The following is a 15,256-nucleotide window of genomic DNA, read 5'->3' as shown; positions in this document are numbered from 1 at the left end:
TTAACTCTCATTAGTCATGTTTTTAATACTTTTTCTGTTCTTGGGTCATTTAAATTCATCATAGTTTTTCTAGATTATTAAATATTCTTGCAAATATTTCAAGAATATGTTATACCAATACTTTAATAACATTGTGAAGGCTTTTGAGTACTGACTTCTCTTTCTTAGGTGTCCTTAGGCTGACTAAGCCTGTGTATATGTACATACAAGCAGGACGTGCATATTAAAAGTTGTCAGTAGTTAAAAGTTGTCAGTATTCTTGTGTTATGCATTGTGAGTTCCTCATTAAAAAAAAAAATTGTTCTCGCATAACCCCTTTACTCTGAATAGTGATGCTGTGAAATAGAATAATATGTTTCCCACCAGAAGGATTCTTGCCTTTGATTTTACACCTTTTTTTAAAATGCATAAAGAGAGCAAGCAGTTTTTCTTACCTATTTTAAAGATAGGAGTTATTATTTTTGTCATTATTTTGAAAACAGAGTACCAGTGTATTGCAGCTGAGTCTCAGTAATTAATCAGTGAGGGCTTTTTGGCAATTGTTTTTGATTCTTAGTTGAATCTAGATGATAAAGGAAAGAATGATTTTTTTTTTTTTTTGGTAACTTTACCATCTCACTGTTTTTTAATCTTCTTGACAACACTAATGAAATGATGGATTGGAGGGTCAAACTGGGTTATCTGAGGGCTCCTTAACTGCTGAGGCTCCGCTTGCTGCCTGTCTTCTCTGGCTCATGTTTCCTAGTGAAAGTATTTCTATTTGTAGTCTTTATTTTACTTAGTCAGGATTTCCTTTTGAATCTTTTTCATTGTTCCTAGATAATCAAGCTAAAATTATTTTCATCAATAATTTTGCAGGTTTCACTTGAGTTTTTATCTTTTATTTGTTAGATTTTTTAAAAATCGTTATTTCTGCAATACAATTTTTTTCTACTATAAAGAGTTTTATCTTCTTTTAAAGAACCATTAACATAACAACCTATCACAGCTATAACATAACCTAGTTTTTTAAAAATGAGAGTTTTTAAAGATGATTTCAGAAACTTAATGAGAGGAATCAGCTTGAGAATAGGCGTAAGCAGTAAAGAAGAAATGGACAACTGATCTGTAAGACAAAAGCTTAAAATTTCATAGTTCTGTATTCAACTAATAAATGCAAGTCATGCCTTCATGCCTTTTCATTAGGTTGTTTTCCAAGTGAAAGGCATTTTTGTTGCTAATTTAAGCAAGTGGTTAGTAGGTTGAAGTCCCAAATCCTTATATTTAATAATAACGTATTTAATATGTTTTGAATACTTGGTATTATTTTCTTGGTGTTTTAATTCCTGCAAGTTTTTGTAAATGGAAAGCTTATGTTTAAGGGAAAATTAATAATAATTGTGTTTTTTTTAAATTTTTTTTCCTATCTCTTACTTTTAGGTGCAGTTCTCTTGGTTATTTTTTGCAGGCGCTATCCATGTATTTTTTTCATTTTTCATTGTAACTCTCTTGTGCCATTATAATAATTGGGATCCTGTGATGGTGGGAATCAGAAGAATTTTTGTCTTTATATGCAGAAAACATCGAATTCAGAGGTAGGTTAAGTGCCAATATAAATTAAAAAAATAATGTTTGATAAGTAAATTGAGAATCATATCATGCTGGCCTAGCCTTTAGACATTCTATGAAGAATTATTAAAAGGTTTAATTTTATATGTACCATGACAGATAAAATAATTCATTCAGATCCTTTGGGTAATAAAATAGTTTCTTCATAACTGCTTTTTAAAAATTAAATGTTTTAACTCATAGGTAAAACCCAAGTGCTTACTGTTTTGCTATAATGAATTTAAATGTAGAATATGTCTATTGGTTCGAACAAAGTTCATAATAAAATATAACATGTCAGATTTTCTTTTTCAGAAAGTTCTCTTGTGGCACAGGGGTTCAAGGTCCAGCATTGTCACTGCAGCGGCTTGGGTCTCTGCTGTGGCATGGGTTCATTCCCTAGCTTGGGAACTTCTACATGCCACAGGTGTGGCCAAAAATAACTTTTCTATTTTGATTTTTTTCTCTTTAAAAGAAAAAGCTTTTTACATTCTACTCTAAAAAGAACTTGGGACAATTTGCTGGGAAATCTTGCCCTAGTCTTAGTTCTACCCTCAAGCCTCAGCCAGTGGAATAGATAATTTGTAAGGGTTCCTTTCAGCTCTAAAGCTTTCCTAACTATTGCCTTTTTTTTTTTTTTTTTTAAAGGGTTCCAGAAGACAGCGAACAGTGTGAGAGTCTCATTCCTATGCACAGTGTTTCTCAGGAGGATGGAGCTAGTTAGCTGTTGTCTTTAGTCCAGGTTTGTATGTTAGCCAGCATTTGTGTTGAATAAGGTTCTCATTCCTGAGTCAGTCAAATGCGGAATTGATTTTCCAAAATTAGTTGTTTTGAGAGGCAATACAGCCTAGTCCAATTCCAGAGTTAAACTGCTTGGAATCCATTCCCAGTTTCTGTGGGTACTAGCTGTGTGACTTTATGCAAGGTTCTTCACTTCACTCTGCCTCAGTTTTCTTGTGAAATGGAGTTGAAGTAGACCCTCCGTCACAAAGTTGTTTCAAGTGTTAAGTACTTGGTAAGTTTGAAATACATATAATACAGTAACTGACTCAAATTGATTCCCAGGTTTTTTGTTTTTTTGAAAAGGAAGAAGTTGAATTGCCTTCATTTGCAGATTACATCGTTGTATTTAGAAATTCTAAGGAACTTGCAAAGGTTACTAGAATAAGTGAGTTTAGCAAAGTCACAGATACAGTGTCAATGTATAAAGTATCTTCCTAATCCTTCTATATGTAACAATGAACAATAAGTGAAATTTTAAAAATTATTCCAGGAGTTCCAGTCGTGGCGCAGCGGAAATGAATCTGACTAGGAACCATGAGGTTGCGGGATATATCACTGGCCTTGCCCAGTGGATTAAGGATCTGGCATTGCTGTGAGCTGTCGTGTAGGTCACAGATGTGGCTCAGATCCTGCGTTGCTATTGCTGTGGTGTAGGCCAGCAGCTGTAGCTCTGATTTGACCCTAGCCTGGGAACTTCCATATGCTGTGGGTGTGGCCCTAAAAAGACAAAAAGACAAAAAAATTAAAAATAAATAAATAAAAATTATTCCATAAATAATAGACGTTTAAAAATACAGGAGTTTTCTTTGTGACTCAGTGGGTTAAAAACCCAACTAGTATCCATGAGGATGCAGATTCAATCCCTGACCTCGCTCCGTGGATTAAGGATCCCACATTGCTGTGGGCTGTGGTATAGGTTGCAAATGCAGCTTGGATGCCATGTTGCTGTGGCTGTGGCGAAGGCTGGCAGCTACAGCTCTGATTTGATTCCTAGCCTGTGAATTTCCCTATGCTGCAGGTGCAGCCCTAAAAAAAAGAAAAGAAAAATAAAATACTTACTAATACATTTAACAAACATTGTGAAAGACCTATAGATGGAAAATCAAAAAATAATTCAGAGAAAAATTAGAGATATAAGTAAATGGAGAAATACAATAATGTATTCATGGATTGACTGACTCAACCCATTAAGATATACTATTAATGAGTTATCCCTAAATTGATTTATGGTTTGAATGTAGTTCCAATCAGTATTCTAATAGGCTTTGTTGTAGAAATTGGCAAGATGATGTCCTAAGATAACCAAAGCAATTAAAAAATTTACTTGTTTGTTTTTTTAATTAAAGTATAATTGACCTACAGCATTGTTGGATCTGGATGCACAATGTAGTGATTTGATATTTCTATACATTACAAAATGACCACTAGTGATCCCAAGCTTTAACTATTAATTATATTCATACTAAGGGTCATCATTTTATTTAATGATGTTTTAGAAGAATATTTTTTCTCTGAGTATAAAATTAAGAAAAATGTAATATCCAGTCTTTTCTCTATGCATGTGTGTGTTTACCATTATTGGCACAACATATATATATACTGATTCTCTGTGCCTTTCACTTAACAATATTTTAAGAACACTGCCACATTTATTTAAGAAATAGTATCTTTTGGAGTTCCCGTTGTGGCGCAGTGGTTAACGAATCCAACTAGGAACCATGAGGTTGCGGGTTCGGTCCCTGCCCTTGCTCAATGGGTTAACGATGCGGCATTGCCGTGAGCTGTGGTGTAGGTTGCAGACGTGGCTCGGATCCCACGTTGCTGTGGCTCTGGCGTAGGCCAGTGGCTACAGCTCCGATTCGACCCCTAGCCTGGGAACCTCCATATGCCGAGGGAGCGGCCCAAAGAAATAGCAAAAAGACAAAAAAAAAAGAAATAGTATCTTTTATATATTTCTTACATAGCAGAAAAAGTATGTGATAGTTTATGTTTCTTTTAATGAGCACTTAAAAAGCAATTATGTATTTAGAGTGAGAGACCACAATAAATTACTGAAATTCTGGAGATTCTGGTCCCTTTCTTCTGAAATAATTTAAGACAGTTTATATTGAAATGTTTCTTGATTACTCTCCTCACCTAGACCATTGAACACCTCCTGTCAATTCCTTGTGCTCACACAGGCCATGTAGCTTAAGTTTATCTTCATGATAAATTCACCTCTATCCTAAGGCTGTTTATCTTGGTTTTGTGTTTTTCTTTGATTGGTCATTTTTTATTCTAGTTTTCATTGGTATTATGGTTATACATCCACATAGTTAGAAGAGTGAGAATTCTACAAGACTTCTTGTGCAATGCAGCTGTCTCTTTGCACTGCCTGTCCTACTTTCATTCTTATCCCACCCCGAGGAATTACTTTAAACTCGTTGCTGATTCTTTTGATGTTTTCCTCTCCATCTAAGTACCATGCTTATTCTTCTATTTCTTGATTTCTCAGTTTTTGGCATCATCAGTTGATTCTCCCACTATGGTACATGAGGATAGGTACTTTGAGTTATCCCTTCCTCTCCTCCACCCTCCCATTTGCCTGTATCCAACCTATATGATTCCTACCTCCTCATCATCCCAGTATAGTTATCCTTTGATTTTGGATAGATGTGTAATCATTGTCTACATTGTTATAAATATACAAATGTTATTTTTTAATCTGAGCCATGTAGGATTGTGCCTAGCATTTACCCAGTCCAAATACCTTCTGTTACTACCCTTTTTAGAGAATAAACCTCAGATCTTCTGGGATAGAGAAGGCACTTGATCAGCTGTGAAAAGTAAGAGGAGGGCGTCTGAGTATCTTAACTGCTTTTTCCATAAACTTTGTACCAGTCTGCCTATTTTTAGTTATTTCTTTAACCCTCCTTATGGAGATATGCGGTTGTATTTCTTCATTGCTAGCTAAGACTTAGCTGCTTTTTTCTTTTGGCCACACTTGTGGCATGTGGAAGTTCTTGGGCAAGGGATCGAACCCGTGCCACAGTAGCAACGCAAGCTACTGCAATAACAATGCTGGATCCTTAACCTACTCTACCACAAGGGAACTCCTAGCTACTATTTTCTCATTTCTGCTCTTTGTCCATGTGGTTTATTCCTTTAAAAAGTCTCTCTCTCTCTCTCTCTTTTTTTTTTGTCTTTTTACTGAGGTTTTTTTGGAGACAAAGTAGAACTAAGTATGTATTTATTTGCCATGTCTAAAAAATGGAAGTAGTTATTCTTCAAAACTTTTTTTAAGATTTTAATTTTTTCCAGTATAGTTGATTTACAGTGTTCTGTCAGTTTGTACTGTACAGCAAAGTGACCCAGTCATATATACATATATATCCTTTTTCTCACATTATCTCTTCCATCCTCTTCCATCACAACTGACTAAATAGAGTTCCCTGTCCTATACAGTAGGATCTTACTGCTTATCCGCTCCAAATGCAATAGTTTGCATCTATTAACCCCAAACTCTCATTCCATCCCACTCCTTCCCCCTTCCCCTTGGCAATCCACAAGTCTATTCTCCAGATCCATGGGTTTCTTTTCTGTAGAAAGGTTTATTTATGCTGTATATTAGATTCCAGATATAAGTGACATCATTTGGTATTTGTCCTTCTCGTTCTGACTTGCTTCACTTTGTATGGGAGTGTTTAGTTCCATCCATGTTGCCGCAAATGGCATTATTTTGTTCTTTTTCATGGCAACATAGTATTCCACTATGTATATATACCACATCTTAATCCATTCATCTATTGATGGACATTTAGGTTGTTTCCATGTCTTTGCTATTGTGAATAGTGCTGCAGTGAACATACGGGTGCATGTATCTTTTTCAGTGCAATTTTTGTCTGGATATATGCCTAGGAATGGGATTGCTGGGTCACATGGTAGTTCTATATTTAGTTTTCTGAGGTATTTCCATAGTGGTTGTACCAATTTACATTCCCACCAACAGTGTAGGAGGGTTCCTTTTTCTCCACATCCTCTCCAGCGTTTATTTGTTGACTTGTTAATGATGGCCCTTCTGACCAGTGTGAGATGGTACCTAATTATAGTTTTGATTTTCATTTCTCTAATAATTAGTGATGTTGAGCATTTTTTCATGTGCCTGTTGGCCATCTGTATATCTTCTTTGGAGAAACGTCTACTCAGTGTTCTGCCCATTTTTCAGTTGGATTTTTTTTTTTTTTTTTTTTTTTGCTGTTGAGCTGTATGAGTTGTTTGTATATTTTAGATATTAGGCCCTGGTCAGTTGCATCATTTGAAACTATTTTCTCCCATTCCATAGGTTGTCGTTTTGTTTGTTTGTTTTTTGGTTTCCTTTGCTGTGCAAAAGCTTGTCAGTTTGATTAAGTCCCATTGGTTTATATTTGCTTTTATTTCTTTTTTTTTTTTTTTTGGTCTTTTTTGCCATTTCTAGGGCTGCTCCCACGGCATATGGAGGTTCCCAGGCTAGGGGTTGAATTGGAGCTATAGCCACCGGCCTACGCCAGAGCCACAGCAACTCGGGATCTGAGCCGCGTCTGCAACCTACACCGCAGCTCACGGTAATGCCAGATCCTTAACCCACTGAGCGAGGCCAGGGATTGAACCCACAACCTCATGTTTCCTAGTCGGATTCGTTAGCCACTGCACCACGATGGGAACTCCTGCTTTTATTTCTGTTGCTTTGGGAGACTGACCTAAGAAAACACTTGTAAGGTTGATGTCAGAGAATGTTTTGCCTATGTACTCTTCCAGGAGTTTGATGGTGTCTTGCTTTAAGTTTAAGTCTTTAAATCATTTCAAGTTTATTTTTGTGTGAGGGTGTGTTCCAGTTTCATTGATGTACATGTAGCTGTCCAGTTTTCCCAGCACCATTTGCTGAAAAGACTGTTTTTTTCCCATTTTATATTCTTCTTCTTCTTCTTCTTCTTTTTTTTTTTTTGGTCTTTTTAGGGCCACACCCGTGGCATATGGAAGTTCCCAGGTTAGGGGTCGAATTGGAGCTGTAGCTGCCAGCCTATGCACAGCCACTGCAACGTGGGATCCAAACTGTGTCTGTGACCTACACCACAGCTCATGGCAACGCCCACTGAGTGAGCCCAGGGATTGAACCTGCATCCTCATGGATCCTAGTCAGATTCATTTCCACTGAGTTGTGATGGGAACTCCTGTAAGAGTTTTTATCATGAATGGATGTTGGACTTTGTCAAATGCTTTTTCTGCATCTATTGAGATGATCATGTGTTTTTTGACTTTTCTTTTTTTAATGTGGTGTATGACATTGATTGATTTGCGTATGTTGAACCTTCCTTGTGAACTTGGGATGAATCCCACTTCGTCATGGTATATGATCTTTTTTATGTTATTGCATTTTGTTAGCTAAAATTTTGTTGAGGATTTTTGCATCTATATTCATCAAAGATACTGGCCTATAATTTTCTTTTTTGGTAGTATCTTTGTCTGGTTTTGGTATTAGGGTGATGGTGGCCTCATAGAATGTCTTTGGGAGTGTTTCTTCTTCTTCAACCTTTTGGAAAATTTTAAGACGAATGGGTATAAGTTCTTCTTTGTAAGTTTGGTAGAATTTGCCTGTGAAGCCATATGGTCCTGGGCTTTTGCTTGTAGGGACTGTTTTTATTACATATTCAATTTCACTTTTATTGGTGGGTCTGTTCAGTTGATCTATTTCTTCTCTGTTCAGTTTTGGCAGGCTGTAAGTCTCTAGAAAGTTGTCCATTTCTTCTAGGTTGTCAAATTTGTTGTCATACAATTGTTCATAGTATTCTCTTACGGTTTTTTGTATTTCTGCAGTATCTGTTGAGATTTCTTTTTAATTTCTTATTTTGTTTATTTGAGTTCTTTCTCTCCTCTTCTTGATGAGTCTGGCCAGAGGTTTGTCAATTTGTTTACCCTTTCAAAGAACCAGCTCTTGGTTTTATTGATTTTTTTTCTATTGTATTTTGAATCTCTACTTTATTGATTTCCTCCCTCATCTTTATGATTTCTTTCCTTCTGCTGACTTCGGTTTTTTTTTGTTTGTTTGTTTTTTTTGTTTTTGGTTTTTTTTTTGTCTTTTTGCTATTTCTTGGGCTGCTCCCGCTGCATATAGGTTCCCAGGCTAGGGGTCCAATCAGAGCCGTAGTCTCCGGCCTACGCCAGAGCCACAGCAACGCAGAATCCGAGCCGCGTCTGCAACCTACACCACAGCTCACGGCAACGCCGGATCGTTAACCCACTGAGCAAGGGCAGGGACCGAACCCGCAACCTCATGGTTCCTAGTCGGATTCGTTAACCACTGTGCCACGACGGGAACTACTGACTTCGGTTTTGATCTTCTTTTTCTAATTCTTTTAGGCGGTAGGTTAAGTTGTTGATTTGAGATTTTTCTTCTTTTCTGAGGAAGGCGTGTATCGCTCTGAACTTCCCTCTAGGCACTGCTTTTGGGGCATCCCATAGATTTTATATGATTGTGTCTTCATTATCATTTTTTTCAAGGTATTTTTTAATTTCCTTTTTGATTTCCTCATTGACCCCCCCCCTTTTTTTTTTTTTGCTTTTTTGTTTTGTCTTTTGTCTTTGTAGGGCTGCACCCATGGCACATGGAGGTTCCCAGGCCAGTAGCTGAATGGGAGCTGCAGCTGCTGGCCTATGCCATAGAGACAGCTACGCAAGATGTGAGCTGTGTCTGCAGCCTATACCACAGCCCATGGCAACACTGGATCCTCAACCCACTGAGCAAGGCCAGGAATCGAACCTGTGTCCTCATGGATGCTAGTCAGACTTATTTCCACTGAGTCATGATGGGAATTCCCCATTGGTTTTTTTAGTAGCATGTTGTTTAGTCTCCATGTAATCAGTTTTTTCTCATTTCTTTTCCTGTGGTTGATTTCTAGTTTCATGCCATTGTGATCAGAGAAGATCCTTGAAAGAATTTCTATACTCTTTAATTTGTTGAAGTTAGTTTTGTGCTCCAGTATGTGGTCAGTCCTTGAGAATGTTCCATGTGCACTTGAAAAGAATATATATTCTGATTTTCTTTTGGATATAATGTCCTGAAACTGTCAATGAAGTGTAACTTTTCTATTGTGTCATTTAGGACCTCTGTTGACTTACTAATTTTCTGTCTAGAGGATCTGTCTATTGATATGAGTGGGGTGTTAAATTATCCCACTATTATTGTATGCCCATCAGTTTCTCCTTTTATGTCTGTTAATATTTGTTGTATGTATCTGGGTGCTCCAATATTAGGGGCATATATATTGGGCATTGTAATATCCTCTTCTTGAAAGGATCCTTTTATAATTAAATAGTGTCCTTCTTTGTCTTTCTTTATGGCTTTCATTTTAAAGTCTATTTTCTCTGGTATGAGTATTGTGATTCCTGCTTTCCTGTCTTATCCTGTCTTGGCATGAAATATCTTTTCCCATCCCCTTACTTTCAATCTGTATGTGTCCTTTGCCCTAAGGTGAGTCTCTTGTAGACAGCAGATTGTAGGCTCTTGCTTTTTTTATCCAATCTGCCACTCTGTCTCTTTTGATTGGAGCATTCAGTCCATTGACATTTAAGGTAATTATTGATAAATATGTATTTTTTACCATTTTAAACCTTGTTTTCCTTTGTTCCTTTCTCTTTTGTTTGGCTGGATGATTTCCTTTCAACCACATTCTAAAAAAAAAAAGAGTCTAGATTTTCTTACCTTCCCCACAGTTTATGATTTTTGAAGTACTTTTTTAATATCTTCATGTTTGTCCTTTTGCTGTTTCTTGTGTTTATTGTCACTTTTACAATAGTTTTTTTTTTTTTCCTTTTAGATCTCTACACTGGCTTATTTAAGTGATTGCTTTCCAGTTGTGATTTCCTCCATCCTATTTCTTTTTTATTTAGAGAAGCCCCTTCAGTATTTCTTTTAGAATGGTTTAGTATTGCTATGCTCTTTAGTTTTTGTTTGTTGGAGAAATTTATTTCTCCTTTTATTTTAAATGAAATGCTTGCTGGGTAGAGTATAATAGGGTGCAAATTTTTTCCTTTTAGAACTTTGAATATATCTTGTCACTCCCTTCTGGCCTGTATCGTTTCTGTAGAGAAATCAGCTGATAGCCTTATGAGGGTTCCTGTATAATTAATACTTTCTTTTTATCTTGCTGCCTTTAGAATCCTCTCTTTGTCTTTAGCTTTTGCCATTTTTATTGTAATGTCTTGATGTGGGCCTGTTTGGGTTCCAACTTGTTTGGGGCCCTCTGTGCTTCCTTTATCTTCATGTCTGCTTTCTTTGATTTGGAAAGTTTTCAACCATAATTTCTTCAAATATATTTTCAATTCCTTTTTCTTTTTCTTCTCCTTCTGGAATCCCTATTATGCATAGACTGACCCACTCTATATTATCCCATAGATCTCATATTGTGTTCATGCATTTCCCATTTGGTTTTCTGTCTGCTGTCCTGATGGGGTGATTTCCATTATTCTATCTTCCAAGTCACTAATTAGTTCATCTGCGTTATTTGTTTTGCTCTTTAGTGCCTTTATCTCAGTTTGAGTCTTTGCAAATGAATTTTCTGATTTTTCTTGGCTCATCCTTATATTTTATAGTTTCTTTCTAAAGTAATCTGCATTACTGTTCATACCTGCTCTTAATTCCTTCACATCCACCCTAATTTCTTCAGTATTTTCACTATCTCCTTTTTGAACTCGGTGTCTATCAGATTGCAGAGGTCTGTTTCATTGTTTGCTGCTTCAGGTGAATTCTCCTGTTCTTTTAACTAGGAATGGTTCCTGAACTTCATCATTTTGCTTATATTTTTCTTGTTCTGTGAGTTTAGGGAAACCAACTACTATAGTCTTGGAGGACTATTTCTATGCAAGAGTGCCCCTTTGTATTTTGTTGGAGGTTACTATTTATGCTTGTTGTGGGAGTTTGGATATTTGCTCTCTCTTTCCTCAGTGTGAGCAGGCGGTTATCCTCTTGATAGGGTGCTACGTGTGTTTCCAGAGAGAAGGAGGCAATGGGTAGGACTAGTAGTCAGTGCCTAGTTGTTGGGCTCTTGATAGTAGCAATGACTCACTGGAAGGTGGCACAGGCTACTTCTAGTTGCAGGGCCCTGGGAAGTGGTAGATTTAGGCAGTGCCAAGAGCATTTGGGGGTGGCATCAGCAGGGTATGTGAATTCCCAAGGGAGTGAGAGCAACAATGGGTGATGTTCAGTCACAGTGCCCTCCTCTGTGGTGCCCTCTGAGGTGACTGGGGCTGAAAGTGGTGCCTGTTCACAGACCCCTGGTGGTGGAGGGCCATGTCCACCTCTGGAGACAAGAGATAACTGTCAGAGCCACCTGTAGACCACACAGAAGCACCCTATCCAGCTTAGCCCATGTAGGAGGTACTGCACAGGCTGTTCCTAGTTGCAGGGTTCTGGGAAATGACAGTGATCAGGCATGTGTAGGCCGTGCCTAGAGTGGCAGTGAGAGCAGCAGGGTGGGTGTGTTCCCAGGGGATTGAGAGCAACAACGGGTGGTGCTTAGTTCCAGTGCCTTCTTCTTTGCTGACCTCTGAGGTGACTGGGGCTGCAGGGGGAGACAGTTTACAGACCCCTGGTGGTGACGTGCCATCCCTCCCACCCCCCCGCCATTTTCTGAGATAACTGCTGTGGTTTGTCCCTGCCTCCTGTAGATCACGCAGAGGCACTGTGTTGCACTTAGCCCCCTGCTGCCTTTAACCCACAGAAAAGGTACCCAGCCACCTGTAGCCCATACAGGAGGTGCTCAGTCTCCTATAGCCCGAGCAAGTGGTACTTTGCCACCTGTAGCCTGCACCAGAGGTGCCCCACCCTCTGAGAGTCTGCATGTTTACTGGGAAAGAGATTCCTATGGCAGTCCACCCCTCCTCCTCTTGCCCTCCCCAACAGTGGTGCCTTGCCTCTCCTGTGGGGCCAGACGTCCTCCCGGGTTCCCTTGGCTATGGTGCTTGGCTCCCCAGCCTGTGGCACACCACTCCCTAGCCCCTCAGACTGTCTCCACACAGCCAACCTTAGTCCTCTCCCCTGAACTGATCTCTGGAGCCTGTCTCAGCACCCAGCCCCTGCCCGAGCCTCTCAGACTGTGGTGTCCAGGGTGGTGGTACAGATGATTTGTGCAGCTCTCACTATGCTTTGCCCTCCTCAGTCCAGCTGCTGCTCTTTTCTCAGCAGCTTCGAGGTTCCTCTGTCTCTGCCGATCTCCCAATCAGTTAGGTCGCTTCCCAGGGTATGGGTTCTATCCTCTTTAACAGCTCCCTCTCAGGAGTTTTAGTCCTGTTCTGATTCCTTTTCTGTCTCTCTCTCTTTTTTCTCCCTTTTGTTCTACCCAGTTATGTGGAGGGTTTCCTGTGCTTTTTGGAGGTTTAAGGTCTCTGCCAGCATTCAGATGTTCTGTGCAAATCACTCTACATGTAGATGTGTTTTTTTTAATGTGTTTGTGGGAAAAGTTGAGCACCACATCTTAACTCCTCTGCTGTCTTGATCCTTCTCCCTAAAATTTTTAATGCTGTAATTTACACAGTTTCCATCCCTAGTATGCTATGCACTATTCCCATACTTACACTCATATCCACCCCCAATCAGATATTTTTGGAAGTGAGAGATGGATAAAGAGGAGATAAGATAGAACAACAGAGTAGAATAAAGTAAGATAGGCTGGGCAGGAGTCTTTTTCTCAGTAAGGGTAATGGTGGAGTGTACCATGAGTAAAACAGTTATTATGTGATCTCAAAACTTGTGTTGGATGCCAGCCTTTGGCAATGCTGTAGAACTCACTTTCATGAGTTTTTAGTACTCACCTCAATTTATAATATCCAATTATTGAGTATGTATACTATGTTTAATATACATTTTAATGTTAAGATAATCTGCTTTTTAAAATATAAACTATAGAAATTAAAGCTGTGACAATTGTAATCTAATGATGACTATGTGTTTGTTTTTATTTTTAGCTTGATGATGGAGCAATGTACAGCGAAGAGACAATCTCTGGCAAGTTTTTGTAGAAAAATGTTTCAGTGCCTAGTCTGAAAAATAACAGTTTCAGTTCTTTGGAACTCTAAAATATATTTTCCTCATATCTGTTTTCTTCATTTTCATAATGAAGTACTTTGCTATGTAGCTGTGTACATATCACTACAGTTATAGGAAGTTTCAGTCTACAGTCCGTCTAAAGGACCAACCTGCCTTACACATCTCAAGGAATTCAGCTGGTGAAATAATTTGAACTAATCAAGGGATAAAATTTTAATGTTCTGGGGACTTTATTTTCACATATTACTTGTTAAATGCTGGACTATACTATGAAAAGGTTTTCAAGAGATTATTTAAGTATGTAATAGATCAGTGTTTCTTACAGGTAAAATGCTAAAATAAGCTGCCTACAATAGGTACGGATTATATTTTTGAGTTTTGTAGAATACTGCAAATTAACACAGAAAATGTTTAATTTATGCAACACATGTTCACACAAATTTGGTGGAACATTAGAAAGAATCACTATTTGAAAAAAGATCTGGTTCACTTATACTACATATTATCCTTTCCTAGCATTAGGTGCCTTGTACTTTAAATCTGTGACAAAACATGACAAATTTTTAAAGGGGAAGTATTATTGTAAAAATGAAGAATTATGTATTTCTAAAGGTTGTATTGCTGTAAATTTAATTGATAAAGCTCTGCTTAGAGTTTTGAAGAAATATTCTCTCTTCAATTAAACATTTTCATAATGGAATGATGTAAATTGAAGTGATAAAGAGTATTAAAATAAAATGTTTATATATATGTGTGTGTGTGTGTATGTTATAGATCTGTCAATTGTTTTCGATTTTTTTCATGTATAAATGTGCTGCTTTATTCTTGAACTGGATGTCTCCTTTAAATAGTTTTAGTTTTCCTAAATAAATTTTTATGGTTAAAAACCATAGGAAATTCTGCTTTAAAAATTACATTTTAATTTTTCCTCGACTTTAAATATAAAATATTTCTGATTTTTTTTTCTGTTTTTTTTTAGGGCCCCACCCACAGCATATGGAGGTTCCAGGCAAGGGATCATATTGGAGCTGTAGCTGCCTGCCTACACCACAGCCATAGCAATGTGGGATCCGAGCCGCATCTGTGACCTACCTCACAGCTGATGGCAATGCCAGATCCTTAACGAACTGAGGAAGGCCAGGGATCGAACCCAAGTCCTTACAATTTTAGTCGAGTTTGTTACCACTGAGCCACAATGGGAACTCCTAAAATACTTCTGATTTTAATTGTTAACCTTAGGCCTTATATGTGTTTATTGTGCAGCTGCTCCTGGACTCTATTCTCTACAGATCCCAGAGGATGAGTATATGTCTCAGGATTCACCCAGGCTTTTTTTTTTTTTTTTTGCCTTTTTGTCTTTTTAGGGCTGCATCCGTGGCACATGGAGGTTCCCAGGCTAGAGGTCTAATTGGAGCCGTAGCCTCTGGCCTACATCCGAGCCGCATCTGCAACCTACACCACAGCTCATGGTAACACCAGATCCTTAACCCACTGAGCCAGGCCAGGAGTTGAACCTGCAACTTCATGGTTCCTAGTCAGATTCGTTTCTGCTGTGCCATGACAGGAACTCCCACTCAGGCTTTTGATTAATCAAAACCCATTTCCATTTCAAGTTTTGTGAGAGTAGTTCATTTCTCTTCAAAATATCTTAACAAATATGATTTTTTTTTTTGAGGTCTGTACCTGCAGCATATGGAAATTACCAGGCTAAAGGTTGAATTGGAGCTGCAGCCACTGGCCAACACCACAGCCACAGCAACACAGGATCCAAGCCATGTCTGTGACCTGCAGCACAGCTCACAGCAACACTGGATCCATAACCCTCTGAGT

General features: G+C 38.2%; 1 protein-coding gene across 1 annotated transcript in view; it reads left to right on the top strand.

The window, feature by feature from the left end:
- Positions 1–14,176, top strand: part of SLC35F5 (solute carrier family 35 member F5) — a 47,569-nt gene extending 33,393 nt beyond the window's left edge. The window contains exons 14-16 of the mRNA XM_047772085.1: positions 1,420–1,574; positions 2,236–2,329; positions 13,345–14,176. Coding sequence (XP_047628041.1) covers positions 1,420–1,574; positions 2,236–2,311 — 231 coding nt within the window. The 3' untranslated portion in view covers positions 2,312–2,329; positions 13,345–14,176. The remainder of the gene's footprint in view (positions 1–1,419; positions 1,575–2,235; positions 2,330–13,344) is intronic.
- The last annotated feature ends 1,080 nt before the right edge of the window (positions 14,177–15,256 follow it).

Source organism: Phacochoerus africanus, chromosome 3 (assembly GCF_016906955.1).
Source record: "Phacochoerus africanus isolate WHEZ1 chromosome 3, ROS_Pafr_v1, whole genome shotgun sequence".
NCBI lineage: Eukaryota > Metazoa > Chordata > Mammalia > Artiodactyla > Suidae > Phacochoerus > Phacochoerus africanus.
The sequence above is the reverse complement of the archived record's forward strand: the minus strand, read 5'-3'. Positions and strand labels throughout refer to the sequence as shown.